This window comes from Macaca thibetana, chromosome 15 (genome assembly GCF_024542745.1).
Source record: "Macaca thibetana thibetana isolate TM-01 chromosome 15, ASM2454274v1, whole genome shotgun sequence".
Classification (NCBI taxonomy): Eukaryota; Metazoa; Chordata; class Mammalia; order Primates; family Cercopithecidae; genus Macaca; species Macaca thibetana.
The window spans coordinates 25,435,095-25,451,927 of NC_065592.1; the positions used below are offsets into that span (position 1 = coordinate 25,435,095).

Sequence of the window (16,833 nt, forward strand, 5' to 3'; positions counted from 1 at the left end):
AGGAGGTGGAAGAACAATGGCAGCAGGTCATCTTGGCTCTTATGGGAAGCAGGTTTTTGTCGGGGATATGGAGTCAGGCCTTTTTAATAGAGTTCAGCTTTCTGCCCCATCCTTACTGTGTGACCTTGCACAGGTGACCTTTCCTCTCTGATCTTCAGTCACCTCAGCTGTAGACTGGGTGAAGGGTCGCATCTGGCAGGATTAATGGAGCCACCAGGTCTAGGCCCTCATTGAGGCTCTGGCCTCAGTGGATGCGGCGGGAGGGGGCCCAGGTGGCTGTGATAGTGTGTGGGTGGTGGCGAAAGTAAACAGGCCCAGCTCCTGCATGAGCTCTGACCTTGAGCCTCCTCTGGAAGCCCGTTCCGCAGGCGTTTCTGCTGACGCATCCCCTGGGTTCTTAGCCGGCTGTCTGCAGCTATTTCAGATGCGTAAGGAACATGGCTCGGGGACTCGGGACTCCTGAGCGTCTGGATTCAGCAGATGGAGTCTGGCAGGGCTAGGCTCCGAGAGCTGGGCTCCAGCCCGTCTGCCATTTGCTCCACTTCAGGCCTCCCCAACAGGGCTGGATATTCATCCCTCATCTACCCCGCACTCTCCCAACCCTCCATCTCCACCTGCCATGCCCCCAGGATGCAGTTAGTAGCAGGGAATGAGGCTGAGGCCAGGGCCAGCTATGGCTGGCTTCTCTCTCATTTCCAAGAGGGTTGCTCGTGGGGGCCTCAGGTTCCTATGACATCAGGGTCCTGTCCATTTCTGGGGTTGGGATAGTGCAGCATGGGCTTTGGGGTGACCCAGACCCAGGTTAGATAAACCTGACCTTCTGTAGAATGGTCAGATGACCTTGGACAAGTCACTTCCCTCTCTGAACTTTAGGAGTAATTGATGTGACAAGGGACAATCCTAGTACCTGCCTCACAAGGTCGTTGGGAGGATCAAACGAGGTAATACAAGTAAAACACCCAGCACGGGGCCTGGCACACAGCAGGTCCTTTGTAGTTCTCTAATACCCTTTCCGGGAAAAAGTCATACCCTCCCTGAGCTTCCCTGGAAAGTCATGGCTGCCTGATAAGAGCTTCCTGCGCAGCTGAAAGTGCAAAGTCCCTGATGCGCCAGAGCAGGGCAGAATCCGACAGCATTGGTCGCACCACGGACTGTCATCTGAGCCCAACCCCGGCTTCCCCCAGGATCAGCTGCAGGTCAAATTCCTGGGGCAGGGGGCAGTGGCTCCACCTGAGTGTGGCGGCAGAGGCTCCCCTTGTCTTTGCTGTAGATACCTCTGAGGCTCTGACCCCTCTCTGTGCCTCCTGCTGATGCCAGGGCCATGAATGTTGAGCCTGAGGAAGTGATTGCATGGCAATCACTGCCTCACTGTTCACCTTAACGCGCCTGGCTGGACTCCTTCCAGGGAGCATTGGACTCATTATGGTCTTGGAGGAGGGAGGTGGTGTGAGACGGCTGCTGTTCCTTTCCATCCTAGTTGTCATGTGGGCCAGGACACGTCTCGCAGTTCATTCTCTTGCTGGGGCAGATTGCAAGGCCTCCCAATCTCCCAATGCATGTAACAGTCACCTGCCTCGTACACTGTGCCAGGCCCTATTCTGAGTGCTTTGTAAGTGTTAACGTATCTGCTGCATAAGGCAGGTATTGCTGTTAACCTGTTTTACAGAGGAAGGATTTACCCGCCATCACTCAGCTGCAAGCAGCAGAACTGGGTGTGAGCTCAAAGAAGCCTCAGAGGTAGCAGAGCCAGAACCATTGTCACTAATCAGTGAGTGAGAGAGCAGCCTGATCACCCTCCCCCTTTTGAAAGAATCCCCCCAACCACCACGCACCATGCTTGCATCACAGGGACTGTCAGCAGCAGCTTGCTGTGGGGCAGTCTGCAGTTAACAGGTCAGGACCAAGGTTTGCATGTAAGCCTCAACTTTGTGGGGAGATGGGGGCAGTTGCCCCTGCCTGACTCTGCCCCTGAGGCATCATGAGACCAGATGAGGAGCTCTGAGTTTGCAGGGCTCCTACCCGGAAGGCCCAAGCCAGCATCCCGCGGGTTGAGATAGGGATCTGTGCGGCATGACTGGCTTCTCTCTGTCTTAGGGGTGTGGCGTCAGGAGTGCCTTCTGTCCCCACCTGCTGCCTTCACACTCACTCAAACATTCATTACTGCTCACCGCAGTGACCTGCTGCACCACCCCCCTCAATTCCCTGCCTGCTCTGGCCTCCTCCAATGATGGCTAGAGTGATTGATTGATTCATTCATCCTGCCATTCATTCACGGATTCATCAGTTTGCTTAGTAAATATTTATCCAGCAGCCACTGTTCTGAACACTGAGGAGAGAGTGAGGACCAAGTAGTTGCACATCCTCCCTTCTTAGAGTTTATATCCTATTGGGAGAGACAGACCGTATGCAAAGAGTATAAAGTCAGATGGTGATAGGCGTTACACAGAAAACCAAAGCAGGAGCAGGGGATAGACAGTGGGGCAGTGCTGTTTTAGACAGGGCTCCGCCCTCGCCAAGGAACTAAACAAAGTGAGGGAATGAACCACTGTGTGGTGCAGAGAGAGAGCAGCAGGTGCAAAGGCCCTGGGGCAGGATTGAGTCCTCGATGTCAAAGGAGTAGCAGGAAAGGGCCCAGTCATGTAGGCACGGTAAGTGTGGGGTTTGGAACTTCCTTCAACTGAGATGAAGAGGCCTTGGGGGTCCTGAGCTGCAGAGACCTGACATATGTTTCCGGGATGACTCCCTGGCTGCTGGGTGGAGATGGTGCTCAATGAGAAGGAGAAAAATAAAGAAAGGTGGGGTGGGGTGAGGGGAAGTTTGTGATTGTAGTCGGGGTGGTAAGGGTACACCTCATCGAGGAGGTGACAAGTGCATTAGGTCTTGAAGGAGGTGAGCAACAGCATGGCTCGTGGATGGATAGCCAAGCAGAAGAGTTGCAGGCAGAGACAACAGCCAGTGTGAAGGCTGACATGTCCATGGTGTTCCAGCCTGGCTGGGGAGCAAAGGGGATCTTTGTAGAAGGCAAACTTGACCACATCTCCATGGCAACCCACTGCCCTCAGGCTTAAGTCCAAGAGCTCCATGCTTGACTTCTGTGGAGCTGCTCGGGGATTCTCAAACCTCTTGTCTCCATTCCTGCTTTACACCCTTTCCTCTGTCTGAAACACCTATCATCCCCTTCTTTGCTCTGCTTACTCATAAGACCTAGCTTTGAGTTGTGCCCCGTCCTCCAGGAAGCCTTCCTTGATAACCCCTTCCCTGATTGCATTATATGCCTGTGTTTGCCCACTGAATGCTCTCTCTGCAGTCGCCCTGTTGTTTGTTTGCTTGTCGACTTACCTCCATTGTCTCTGAGCTACCAATGGCAGGGGTGGTGTCTCACCTCCTCTGTGTCCCCAGCCCCTTATCAGCCTGGAGCTTCAGAGACTGCTCAGTACTGATGAACACTGCAGTTGAGACCTCAGCCAAGTGTTGATGTAGCCATCAGCGTTCTCCAGAGAAAGAGAGGCAATCAGATACACTCTATTGTGTGGGATTGGCCCACACAGTGATGGAGGTTGAGAAGTCCCAGGGTCTGCCATCTGCAAGTTGGAGGCCTGGGAAAGCTGGTGGTTTTGTTTTAATCCAAGTCCAAAGACCCAGTAACCGTGAACTCCGGTGTCTGAGGGAGGAGGAGATGGATGTCTCAGCTCTAGAAGAGCACGCAAATTTGCCCTTCCTCTGCCTTTCTGTTCTGTTCAGGCCCGTAGTGGATTGGATGAGGCCCACCCACATTGGGGAGGGTGAGTTTTGCCCAGTCCACCCATTCAGATGCTGATCTCTCCTGGAAACACCTTCACAGACACACCCAGAAATAATGTTTTCCCAGCTATCTCGGCATCCCTTAGCCCAGTCAAGTTGACATGCAAAGCTAATCATCACAGTGGCGGAAGCTCTTCTCCATTCTGGGCTCTGGGACAGAGAGAACTGGCTCCCTTAGCCCTCAAGAGAGCCCAGCTCAGAGAGGAGCTCCGATGGGCCCCCCATAGATGGCCCACAAATGGCCTTTTGGCAGCCCAGTGTCACTTAAGGGGCCATTGGGTTTCTTCTTGTGAATTGGGAAGGGAGGAAAGAAAAAGATGTTTTTTGCAAAATAAGGTCCGTTTAAACCTTAAACCACCACCTTGGGATGAAAACCATTAGAATTTAGAAAAGGGAGAGACTGTCCCCACCCACTTCTCTCTTGCCATTTTCACACCTTCCTGGGATTCATCAGCAAGTGGTGGAGAGAGGCCTTGGGTTTTGGAGGCATGACTGTGTGGAGCACAGCACTCATGGCCAAATCCAGGAATTCCCAGCCCAGGCTGGAGACACCCCAGCATCTCTGGCAGTTCAGGGGATGCCTGAAAGTGATCAGAAAGTCCCAAAGAAAATTTAACTTCAAAGTGACCAGCAGCAATGAAATTGACCTTCATTTTAATGGGTAAAGTGAATTTCAATGAAGTGAGGTATGTCAGGGCTCACATGAACCACATGGAGGTGTCCTAAGACTTCCTCGATTTTGGTGTGCTGGAGAACAAACCAGTTTTCCCTTCTCAGCTTCGGTTTCCTCACTTTGCTTTCTTGTCCGTTTCTAGAACACTCTGGACCTGGAGGAAACCGGCGAGGCTGTCCAGAGCAGTGTCAATGCCCTCCCAGACGTGTCCGTGGTAAGGCCCTGGCTGGCCCTTTGGTTCTGCTCTCTCTGGTGTGCTCAGGCCCTGGAGGCTCTCTCCTCTCCATGACAGCCACAGAGAAAGGACACAGGGTGGCAAAGGAGACAGAGGCCTCTGCCATGAGCTCTCACACCCAGCTACAGGTCTGTGCACGAGTGCACCGTTCTAGCATCTCTAGCAGGCACCAGGATTGCTTGCCTCTGGTGACTTCAGGCAGGGCCGTCAGGCTGACTGGCCACAGTATGACTTTGACCAAGTTTGTTAGCCTCTCTGTGCCTCAGTTTCCCAATCGGTAAAGTGTGGATGATGATCATAGCATACCTACCCCATAAGTATGTGGCATGGAGTAAATTAATGAAAGCCTTTAGGACGGTGCCGGAAAGGCTGTTGGAGCTGTGCAGGTGTCTGGTGTTGACCTAGGCAGAGGGGAATGGTAGTCACAGTGTCCGTAGCTGCCCCTCACCGTGCACTTGCTGTGGCACGGGCACTGTGCTAACAGTATCCACATGGCTTTTGACATCACCACACCACCTCTGCTGGGTAGGTGTGCTTTTCCCCATTTCCCAGAGGTGCACTCAGAGAGGTGTTGTGTCTTGCCTGAGGCCACACAGCACCCCAGCCCGTGTATCCATCTCCTCCTGTCCATTCTCTCTACAGTCCTTTCACACCTCTTGCCTCTGGTACTCAAGATCACCTCCTAAAAAGAAAAGCCAAATAAATGCATTCTTTGTATTTCCATCCTCTTCATACTGTCTCTAATAAAGTCTTGCTCCCTGTGAGAAGCTCTGGCTGATGCCAAGAACTTCAGTTCCCAAAGGTAATGATGCCGTCCCCAGAGACACCCGCCAGGATCCCAACGCTCATCAGCTGCCGAGAGGCAGGGGAGAAGTTTTCCACTCAGGTGTTGCATTATTCAGAGCAGCGTGGCCAAGAGCAGTTAGAGTGGGGACAGAATTCCAGTCGGGCCTGGCACCACTCAGCTGCTCGGCCTCCCCTCTTCTAGGCGTGATGGGTTCTGACTCCTTCTCTACCTGTTGGGTCTTTTGGCAGGATGATGTCAGATCCACCTCCGAGGGGCTGTCAAGCTTCAAGCCACTGCCTCCCCCACCACCTCTGGCCCAAGGCAACGACCGCCCACTAGGCCAGCCAGGGAAGCTGGGGAGAGAGGACCTCCAGCTGCCTTCCTCCACGCCTTCCTGCTCTGGCACTGTCTTCTCAGCTCCACAGAACCGTAGCCCGCCGGCGGGCACCGCACTCACCCCAGGGACCTCCTCTGCCCAGGACTCGCCCTCCTCCCCCGTCTATGCCTCCGTTTCCCCTGCCAACCCCAGCTCCAAGAGGCTGCTGGATGCCCATCTGGCCCTGGTCAACCAACACCCCATCGGCCCCTTCCCGCGGGTCCAGTCACCCCCGCACCTGAAAAGCCCCTCTGCAGAGGCCACAGTGGCTGGGGACTGCCTTCCACCGCCATCGCCCTCTGGCCACCCGGACCAGACAGGCACAAACCAGCACTTTGTCATGGTGGAGGTCCACCGCCCCGACAGCGAGCCAGACGTCAATGAAGTGAGGGCACTGCCGCAGACGCGCAGTGAGTACAGCAAGGCCAAGCTCTGTGGTCCTTGGGGGGTCCCTGTCCTCTCCGGGTCAGTCTACCTGATGACACAGTGAAGGGTGGGACCAGCTACTTGTTGAGGGGGCTCAGGGCCAGAGTGGTGAAGGGAGTTGGAGACGCCAGTTTGAATCCCGGCTCTGCCACTGACTAGCTGTGTGACTGTGGACAAGCTGCCATCTACACCTTGCTTTCCGCATCATAAAATGGAGATAACAGTGACAATCCTGCCAGGTTGCTGCGAGGGTTGGGGCGCCTTCTCTAGCTCCCCCTACCCTGGCCACCCTGCGTTCACCAGGAAGACTGAACTCGTGGAGGGCAGAGGTGGCTTCTCTTCCTGTCCCCCGCGGCCTGGCCGGGAGTAGATGCTGGGGTGAAATGAAAGGTGGAAACTGAAGTGGCAGTCTCTGGATCCCTGACAGGTCTAGGGTCAGGGTGCAGGAAGAATCTTGGGGAGACCAGATGATGCTGTGCCCCGGTTTGCTAGAGGACATGGGCTGGGGCGTAGAGGGAAGGGCAGAACCTTCTTCCCCACCCTGAAAGCTGTGGCCGGCCCTCCTGTGAGTTTGGAGCATTTTGTTGGATTTTGCTGCCATCTTGTGGCTACAGTGGTACATGGGACCCATAGGACGTTCCCTGAGTGCCTGCACAGACCAAGATGCAAAATGCAGGGCCCTGGCGCTCACGGCTTAGTGAGGGCAGGCAGCTGAGGGAGAGCAGGCAGACAAGGTGAGAAGACCCAGGGCTGTCACCGATGGATCACTGCTGCCTCTAGAGCTGGCACTGAGCTGGACACACAGGGATAGTAAGAGCTGACAGCCGCACTAACAATAAGCACTTTGTATGTGCCAGCGTTCAAAGGGCTTTGCCTATGGTATTAACTCATTGAATCCTCCCAGTAGCCCTATGAGGTTGGTACTATTATTATCCCCATTTTACAAATGAACAAACTGAGACATAGAAATTAGTCATTTCTGGCTGGGTGCAGTGGCTCATGCCTGTAATCCCAGCACTTTGGGAGGCCGAGACGGGCAGGTCATTTGAGGTCAGGAGTTCGACCTCAGGAGCCTGGGCAACTTGGTGAAAGCCCCATTTCTACTAAAGATACAATAATTAGCCAGGTGTGGTGGTGAGCACCTATAGTCCCAGCTACTCAGAAGACTGAGGTGGGAGGATCGCTGGAACCTGGGAGGTGGAGGTCGCAGTAAGCCAAGATTGCACCCCTGGACTCCAGCCTGGGCGACAGAGTGAGAAGCTGTCTCAACAACAACAACAAAAAAAAAAAAAAAAAAAAAAAGAGAGAGAGAGAGAAAGTAGTAATTTCTAGCTTACCAAGAAAAAAAGAGAAATTCCGCCACCCCTGGCCTGAACCCCTGCACGGCCGCTGCCTGAGCCGAGTGGTGGGCAGTCAACGCACGCTGCTTCACTGTGTGTATCACAGCCGGGCCCTGAGTTTGAAACCCTAGATCAAGAACCCACAGCCTGGAGCCAGGCAGGCTAGCACAAGTCTATTCCCTTGACTGCTCCATTCTATACATCAGATCTATGAGTTTTTACAGTCACCCCAGTGGTTAGGCACCATCATTTCTGTATTAGAAGGAGAACATAGGAGGCTTAGAGAGGCTCTGTTACTTGTCCAGGCGTGCACAGCTGGTCAGTGGGAATTCAAAGCTGACCTGCCAGACTCCAGAGTGTGTGTTCTTAACGTAGGGTCTCACACTCAGGGGCCGGGCTGTTACACACATAGTGAAGCTGACTGGTGGCTGGAAGGCATGTGCCCGCCACTCGGCTCAGGCAGGGGTCGCGCAGGCGTACGGGCCAGGTGTGGCAGAATTTCTCTTTTATTCTTGGGAAGCTAGAAATTACTTACATGAAATCTTCTAATTTGAATGTGTTGGTTCATCATTAAAAATTGATAGCATTATGTGAGTTTTAAAACAAAGATAACACCCACATCCGTGTGCTGGGTTTGCCTCCTGACCTCTGTTTTAATCGTTACGCCAGTGGCTGAGAACTGGGAGATCCAGGCAGATGTCCTGGAAGTCACAGCCTTCGGGCCAGGTCTGGTTGAAAGGACAGGTCCTGAGTAGGTGGAGAGGGTGGCAGGGAGTGGACCTGCCCTCCAGCGCCATGATCTCTTCCTTCCTTCCCCCATCTTTACCTGGGGAATTCCCAAAGCCTTCCAGCCTCCATCTCCATCACTGCCTCCAGGCAGCCCTCCCTGATCCCAGCTATATAAGCTGCTTCTGTCTTCCTTTTCCCCTCTCCAGCAGCCTCTACGCTCTCCCAGCTTTCAGACAGCGGGCAGACTCTAAGCGAGGACAGTGGTGTGGATGCTGGCGAGGCAGAGGCCAGTGCCCCAGGCCGAGGCAGGCAGTCGGCGTCCACCAAGAGCAGGAGTAGCAGGGAGCTGCCTCGGAACGAGAGGTCCACAGACGGGGCCAACAAACCGGTGAGCCAGGAGGAGGAGGATGCAGAGGGCCGAGAGGAACATGGGCCCCAGGTACAGAATGGGAGGTCCCGGGACCTGGCCTCAGCTTGGCAAGTGACCACAAGGGGAGGTAGTGAGCTCCCCATCACTGAAGGGATTTGGATGTCCCAGTGGAGCACTGGATTAGGAATCTGGAGGCCCAGTTTCAGCTCTGTCTTTGCACTGACACTAGGGGCTGAGGCTGAGGTTGGTCTTGGGAATCTTTTTTTTCTTTTTTCTTTTGAGATGGAGTCTCGCTCTGTCACCCAGGCTGGAGTACAGTGGCACCATCTCAACTCACTGCAAGCTCTGCCTCCCGGGTTCACGCCATTTTCCTGCCTCAGCCTCCCGAGTAGCTGGGACTACAGGCACTCGCCACCATGCCCCGCTAATTTTTTGTATTTTTAGTAGAGACGGGGTTTCACCGTGTTAGCCAGGATGGTCTCGATCTCCTGACCTCGTGATCCGCCCGCCTTGGCCTCCCAAAGTGCTGGGATTACAGGCGTGAGCCACCATGCCCGGCCGGTCTTGGGAATCTTTAATCTCCCCTCAGTTTTGACATGGCCAGGTGGCTGAGACAGTCTTCAGAGTCAGGCCCGGATTAAAGTCCTGATGCCGCCACCAGGCAGCCTTAGGCAAGCTCCTTAACCTCCCGAGCCTCAGGGATTTTGGTGAAGATTAAAGAGCCTAGAACACAAGTGCTTGGCTTGGCGTGTGGCATGCCTGAGGCTCCCGACACAGGGCTGGAGCCGGAGCTCTGCTGACCCAGGGAGGTGTCATGGCCCGGCCCAGCCCAGCCCCCTGGCCAGGCCTGCCAACTGCGAAGGCCTCAGTGGTGTCTTTCCTCACACCCACAGCCTGGACTCCTGGAGCCCACGTCCACTCTGGTCCGTGTGAAGAAAAGTGCGGCCACCCTGGGCATTGCCATCGAGGGTGGCGCCAACACCCGCCAGCCCCTGCCTAGGATTGTCACTATTCAGGTATGTCCCCGGGGCCCCACTTGCCATCTCTCCCTAACCACGAAAGGCCCTTTCTCAGCATCTCCAGGGTTTTGCGACTCCCATGGGTAACACAGCACTCCTAGGCTTATGTCACATTTGATCTTCTGGGCCTCAATTTTCCTAATCTGAGCAGTGGACACCCAGATTGTAGCTGCCTGCTTGGCAGTGTTAGGACTGACCCAGTGGGTGGTCAAAGCCAGGCCTGTCTAACCCTTGGGCACCCCATGCCCTGTGTCTCCTCCCTGCAGAGAGGCGGCTCAGCTCACAACTGTGGGCAGCTCAAGGTGGGCCACGTGATCCTGGAAGTGAATGGGCTGACGCTTCGGGGCAAGGAGCACCGGGAGGCCGCCCGCATTATCGCCGAGGCCTTCAAGACCAAGGACCGTGACTACATCGACTTTCTGGTCACTGAGTTCAATGTGATGCTCTAGAGGCCAAGGCCTGAGGGCCTCCCACCACTACCCAGCCCCTGGTTCCAGTCCCTTCCCACCGTTGGCTTCATCAAGCTCCTTGCCGGGTTGGGGCTGCACGGCCAGGGTAGCAGGAAGACATCCCCCCTCCATCCCAGCCCACTGGACCAGAACTGGGAGAGGAAGAGAGCAGGGCAAGGCAAATAGAAGGTCAGGTCAGGAACTGGTGCTGTACTGGGTACACAGTAGGCGCCCAAGACAAGTGGGTTGCAAGACAGGAAGAAAGGAAAAGGAAGGGCAGAGCGCTGGTTTCTCCAGGTTGGGTTGGGGGCACTACTGTCCCCCCTCCAGTTAGGACCCAGCCCATCTCCAGATGCCTGAGCCTTTGTCCAAAGTGAAGTCACTTGAGAGTTCGTGGACACGGCCCCCAACCAGGGGGAGTCTTGCAGGACCTTTAGTGCCACAAATAAGCATCGAGCACCTCCCCATTCACACCCCCATTCCTCCTGGCTCCTTATCCCCCGTGGTATTTATTATTTATTTCCCTCCCCATGCCCCTGGGGACCCCCAGGCCCCAGCTTCCCTCTGCACCCCCAGCCTATCCCAGAGGCCTTGCAGGTGACCAGCAGTGTCATTGTATTTATATACAGAGCTTATGACTTTAATTTTTCAATAAAGAAATCTGAACAAGGTTAGAGGCCAGCGTGCTGTGTGGTCTACCTGTGTGGCTGGGGTTTCCATGTGGGGAGAGGAGTGGACAGGACAGGTGGGGTCAGTCAGAGCACCACAGACCACCACCCTGCCTGCCCCCATGGCTCCATTTGGGATACACGGTGGGGTGTGCAGGGGTGCTTGAGCCACACTCACATCTTGGAGCCTCTTACTTGAAGGCTTGAGGGCAAAACTTGAGTATTTACAGATAATATTTTTAGATTAAAAGCCACAAGTATATTATGAGGCAGAATGCACAATGTGCATGAATGTTTTAAATCCCAGATGCTGCCAGAAGCTGCCTGAGAGAGAAGGATTTGTACACAAGCAATCATCAAGAAGTGCCCTCAGGGGGGACCAGCAAGGACGTCAGGAAGCAGGACAGGGAAGGGGAGGAAGCCAAGGGAGGGTGAGATTTCAAGCAAAGTCTGCAGAGGGCAGCTTCAGCCTGATCCCAGGAGGATCCCAGGGCGTACACTAGGCCTAGAGTTGTCTCCACTCAAGGCCAGAGGGCCGGACTTTCATGCCTGTCAGACTTTGGACAAAGCCTACAGGGAGAGGCCATAAATTCCCAATCACTTCCTGCTCTCTACCTATGTGAGCCAAGCTGTTTCAGTAGCCAAGGGCAGCGGGTGTCAGAGCAAAACATATGGGATGGGCTCGGAGGAAAAGGTAGCAGACATGGTCTACTGTATGGCCTCAGTCCCGGCCCCAGCACTCATTCCTTCTGTCCTCAATATTTGTCTGGAAGATGGAAGAGTTTGAGAAATCTTGCTTTGTCCAGGCCTATGTCCAGAGTTCCGTCAGAGGTGGGTTAGGGACAGTTGGTTCCATGCTCTTGTCCCAGATCCTGTTCTTAGCTGTCCTTGTTCTCTTTCCAGCCTGGGCAGACGACCTGAGACCTGAGCCATGGATTCCCCTGAGGCAGCTGGTGTTTCAGAAGGCACCCCTGCCATCCCCCCACAGGGTGCTGTGGACCCTCTGCAGAGAATGACCCCCCACCTAGCAGCAGGAGGGCTTTGTTAGGCCTCAGATCTCCTGCCATTCAACTCCAAAGCTTGTGTGGTCATGGGCAAGTAATTTTACCTCTCTGAGCCTCAAGTTCCCCATCTGTAAAATGGGTTTGGTAGGCTAAATAATGGCCCCCAAAGATACCCAGATTCAAATCCCTGGAACTTTGGAATGTTACTTTATATGGCAAAAGGGACTTTGCAGACATGATTAAGTTAACATCTTGACATGGGGTGGGCCCAGTGTAATCACCGGACTCTTATAAATGGGAAGCAGAGAAAGATGTAACAGAAGAGGACAAGGTGTGATGACGGAAGCACGGGTTGTTGCAGTGAGATGTATTTTGACGATGAAGGAAGGGACTACGACCTGAGGAATATAGGCAGCCACTAGAAGCAGAGAAAGGCAAGGCAGTGGATTCTCCCCTCAAAGCCTCCAGAAGGAAGCCTCCAGAAGGACCTGAGCCCAGAGAGACTCATTTCAGACTTCTGCCCTCTGTACGAGAAGGAATTTGTGCCGTTTTAATTTGTCACAGTAGCCATAGGAAACTAACACAATGGGACTGCCACCCCCAGCAGCTGCTACTCACAGCCCCATGTCTGTACTTGGAAGGAGTAGGACAAGAATGAGGTTTCTGGACTTGTTGCTTCTGGAATTCCTGGGCCTGACTCTGAGGCTGCGGCCCATTGGGTGTGTGGGTTTCCCTCCCAGTAGAACTTTTAACCTAAAAACTTTCCTTTGCAAGTGGATGGTTGTCCAAAGTCACACAGCTAAGAAGGACAAGTTTGGACCCACAGCTGCCTGAAGCCTGGGTCTGCTCTTTCCTGCACCTGTTCTGGTGTCTTTTGAAGGACCCAGTGTCGTGGGCTAAGGTGGCTTCAAGTACTGGAAGACTGGGGAGAGGGTTGTCAGAGGTCCACCCTGGCCACATGTACCTGTGACCCTGACATCTTTACTCATGATGCCAAAGTGGGGGGTGGAGGGAACGACTGGAGTCTCAGGGTCTGCTTCTCCCTTGCTGGAGAATGCTGGGCAGGTTACACAATGCACCAAGCCTCAGTTTCCCCTTCTGTTCAAGAGTCAGGACCGCCATGCTGCTCAAACCCAGGAATACACTTCACTTCCATGACCCGTGTGGAAAAACACCTTGGGCCCTTGCAACACTGACATTCCAGGGCCAGAGCCCAGAAGGATTAGCTAAAATGTTTGCCCCTGGCACAGAGCAGGCCCTTAGTGAGTAGAAGCTGCTGCTAAACTTGCTACCAAATATGTGTCTAGGGAGTAGCAGGCAACCTGGGGAACTGGCAAGTGCTTTCTACCAGGAGGAAAAACTCCAAAGCATTCAACTTTGGATGCAGCTGGAGGAGGGACCTTGAACAAGTCTCTTCTTGCATCAGGACTTACTAAGCCTCTTGTGTTAATAGGGTCAGTCAAGGTGCTGTTTAAATTAGTACCACTGATTTATTTCTTACGGGCCTGCCATTATTATTTATTTACTCTCAACAACTGCATAAGGTGTGGGTATGAATCCCATTTGCCTGAGGCTCACTGGCAGCAGGTGGCAGAGCTGGGGCAATGAGCCCAGGTGAGTTGGACACCGTGCATCCTTCAAGTGTGTGTGTGGTGGACAAGGGATGATGTCTGTGCTGCACTCACAGCGGGACCTTGGAAAACTTCTTGTCCGTCTTCGGGCTAGGTTTGCATGCTTGCCTGATGGAAGGTTGGAAGAGAATATACCCGGGGGGTGATAATACCTGCGTACCTCATAGGAGACAACTGAACAGCAGAAGAGTTTCCAACAGGTCTGGCCCATAATTAGTGATCGAGAAAAGTTTATTGTTACCGTTACTAAGCAGTCCACTTCAGCCATGGAAGTTTGTGATTTCCTCCTCACTGTGGCTCTGTGCAATCTGTTTTTCCTTTTTTTTTTTTTTTAGATGGAGTCTTTCTCTGTCGCCCAGGCTGGAGTGCAGTGATGCAATCTTGGCTCACTGCAACCTCCGCCTCCCAAGTTCAAGGGATTCTCGTGCCTCAGCCTCCCAAATAGCTGGGATTACAGATGTGCGCCACCACGCCCAGCTAATTTTTGTATTTTTAGTAGAGACTGGGGGTGGGGAGGCGCTCACCATGTTGGCCAGGCTGGTCTCTAACTCCTCACCTCAGGTGATCTGCCCGGCCTCCCAAAGTGCTGGGGATTACAGGTGTGTGCCACTCTGTGCTATCTTGCATAAATGCCTTACCCTCCGCAGACCGGGCCTCGATCTCCGGATCTGCGGTGGGGCTGATTGCAGCAGGGACACGCAGCCTCCCACGTCTGAGATTTTCATCCTGCAGCAGGGTTTGCGCTCCCGGTGCCTGAGTCCCTGGGGGCGGGTCGCGGCGGCCTCCTTTCGGTGATTGGTGCGCTCCCCGAGGCCCCGCCCCCGGGGCCGCCCCCTGCCGTCCCGGGCGGGCCTCCGGGATTATGCAAAGGAGCCGCCGCCCCGCCCCGCGCCCGGATTGGAGGCCTTTGTTTGCCGCTCAACTCCAGGAAACCACCCGCGCGCGGCGGCCGCCAGCAGGTGAGACGCGGGGAGGGACTCGCGGGTCGTCCGGGGTGGTCCCTGCCCCTCGCTGGGACTCAGTTTTTCCGTCAGGAGAATGGGGAGGGAGAGTGGACAGCGCCGGTGGGCTCCGTTCCACTGGGACGGTGCTGCTTTCGGTCTTTTCCACTTGGAAACCCCACGCGCATGGGGAAGGAGACGCATCACCGCTCCGGGAATGGGAGGTAGCCCTGGACGGGCGATGCGGGCCCCAGTCCAAACCCTGCCGGTCGCGGGGTTCCGCAGCCTCCACCCTCCGGCCTCAGTCTCCACCTCCGCACAATGGGGGCGTTGGCTTTTTCTCTTTCCAGCTGGGGCTGGTGGCAGGGAGGGGAGGGGTCCCGGGGGAGCTTGGGGCTGGGCCTTGGCGGGGCCTCGGGCTGTGTTTGGGCTGGAGGCGTGGCCCGGGTTGCTGTGGTTACTGGGGAGGTGAGGCTTTTCTATCTGGGATTTGTGTGAGATTCGTTCACCCAGCAACAATCGCCGCAGCCTGGCGGCCCTCGGAGCCGCGCGCCCTTCCCGGACGCCTAACGCAAGTTTCTTTTCCTCTTTTTGTCAGTGGGGGAAGGTAGAGCAAGGGCCAGGGTCGGGCAGGCAGCCTTGACAATGGTAGGAACTGAACGGGCTGCAAAAATAAGTCCAGTTCCCTCTTGGTACGCCTGCGGAGGAGAATGAGGTCCAGAGACGGGGCGCCACTGGTCCAAGGGTGCACAGCAGGGAGGCGCAGAGCTGGGATCTCCCCAGTGTGATGGGGTTGGCACAGGCAGAGCCAGAATCTGCTTGCTGCGTGACCTTAGACGACACTTCCGAAGCTCCTTTCCCGGGCTTTTGTTAAAAGAAATGACGGATTGGAGTCCATCATTACCTATGTTTAAAAACCTGCTTCTGAGATCGTCGGAAGGGATCACAAACGTGGGCTATGTTGGAGCAGAGAGAAGCTGAGACAGGCTGCAGTGAAAAGAGACATTGTTCCTGTCCTCTAGAACAGAAGAAGAAATGGGCTGGAACTGAAGCATGAAAGACTAAAGTTAGACAGATACAGGGACTTCCCGAAAGACTTACAGGTGCCTCCTTGGAATTGGTGGGTTTTATTTGGGGGCTGTTTTGTTAGTAAAACAATGACTGCCCATCTATTAGAAGGGGCCTAAGTCTGGTTTACTTACTAACAGGGGAGTGGAACCTATGGTGTTTTGGTACTCTGGGTTTATTCCTTGGGGCAGTCGTCTCACAGTTCTGCAGGAGGGAGATGATGCCCATGTGGGGCGGTTGCCTCCTAAGGTCCAGCCGGTTTGCATTTAAAACATGTGATTGGGGCTGCTTCTTGCAAGGGGATTTCATCAGCTCCCACCGTCCTGCAGACTCTGCCAGAGGCGCTGGGATCGGGGTTTCCAGAGAGACCGGGAATGGCCCCAGCTGATGGCCGTCAGGCTGAGAGGGTGTTTTGGAAATTGGTGCACGACATGGACACTTCAGTTTCCCCCTGTGGGGGCGTGGAGAAGGAAGAGTATTTTTAAAGCATTCACATCCCCAGTCGTATTCCTGATCCTTTTTATGTTTCCTCAGTCCTGGAAGGTGGGAATGATCTGGAGACCAGAAGTAAGAAGACCTGGGTTTAGATCCCCAGCCTGGCTTCAGTTCTGAGTGCCTCAGTTTTCCCTTCCATAAAATGAGGTTGGTAATGCCCACTTTACCACCTTTTTTTTTTTTTTTTTTTTTTTTTTTTTAAGACGGAGTCTAGCTCTGTCTCCAAGCTGGAGTGCAGTGGTGCGATCTCGGCTCCCGGGAACCTCTGCCTCCCGGGTTCAAGCGATTCTCCTGCGTCAGCCTGCCGAGTAGCTGCGATTACAGGCATGTGCCACTACACCCGGCTAATTTTTGTATTTTTAGTAGAGACGGGGTTTCACCATGTTGGCCAAGATGGTCTGGATCTCCTGACCTCGTGATCTGCCCACCTCAGCCTCCCAAAGTGCTGGGATTACAGCCGTGAGCCGCCGCGCCCGGCTACTTTACCACCATTTTAAGGCTCGAGTGAGGTGGCGTCATAGAAAGCTTTTGCTCAGTCCACATTCTAAGTAAATGAGGAAACTGAGGCTCAAAGAAAGGAATAATGATAACAATAATACCATTGGTATTATTAGCTAATATTATAGCTAATATTTATTGAGTGCTACATTCTAGCCACTGTGCCAGGGGTTTTACTGCAACAAGTGAGGTTTGGGAGGGCATGAGCTCTTATCTGTTTTGTCACCATTGTTATTCCCTAATGCCTACCTAGTACAGAGCGCTACATAGAGTAGGTGCTCAAAACATTGTTGTTGGTCATCTAGATTATATCAGTTACATGA

General features: G+C 54.1%; 2 protein-coding genes across 9 annotated transcripts in view; one reads left to right on the plus strand and one right to left on the minus strand.

Moving 5' to 3' along the window:
• Positions 1-10,879, plus strand: part of WHRN (whirlin) — a 103,506-nt gene extending 92,627 nt beyond the window's left edge. For 3 of the 4 annotated variants that reach the window (XM_050760988.1, XM_050760991.1, XM_050760990.1), the window contains 5 exons: positions 4,617-4,688; positions 5,745-6,282; positions 8,574-8,755; positions 9,631-9,753; positions 10,023-10,879. In XM_050760988.1, coding sequence (XP_050616945.1) covers positions 4,617-4,688; positions 5,745-6,282; positions 8,574-8,755; positions 9,631-9,753; positions 10,023-10,205 — 1,098 coding nt within the window. In that variant the 3' untranslated portion in view covers positions 10,206-10,879. The remainder of the gene's footprint in view (positions 1-4,616; positions 4,689-5,744; positions 6,283-8,573; positions 8,756-9,630; positions 9,754-10,022) is intronic. The other variant, XM_050760989.1, reaches the window with a different exon arrangement.
• ATP6V1G1 (ATPase H+ transporting V1 subunit G1) overlaps positions 1-16,833 on the minus strand; it is a 307,353-nt gene that overhangs the window by 184,256 nt on the left and 106,264 nt on the right. The window contains exon 1 of one of the 5 annotated variants that reach the window (XM_050761047.1): positions 6,071-6,080. The exons of the other annotated variants lie outside the window; for them this stretch is intronic. The gene's annotated coding sequence lies outside the window, so the exon portion shown is untranslated. Of the gene's footprint in view, positions 1-6,070; positions 6,081-16,833 lie in introns of those variants that run through there. 5 annotated transcript variants of the gene reach the window in all.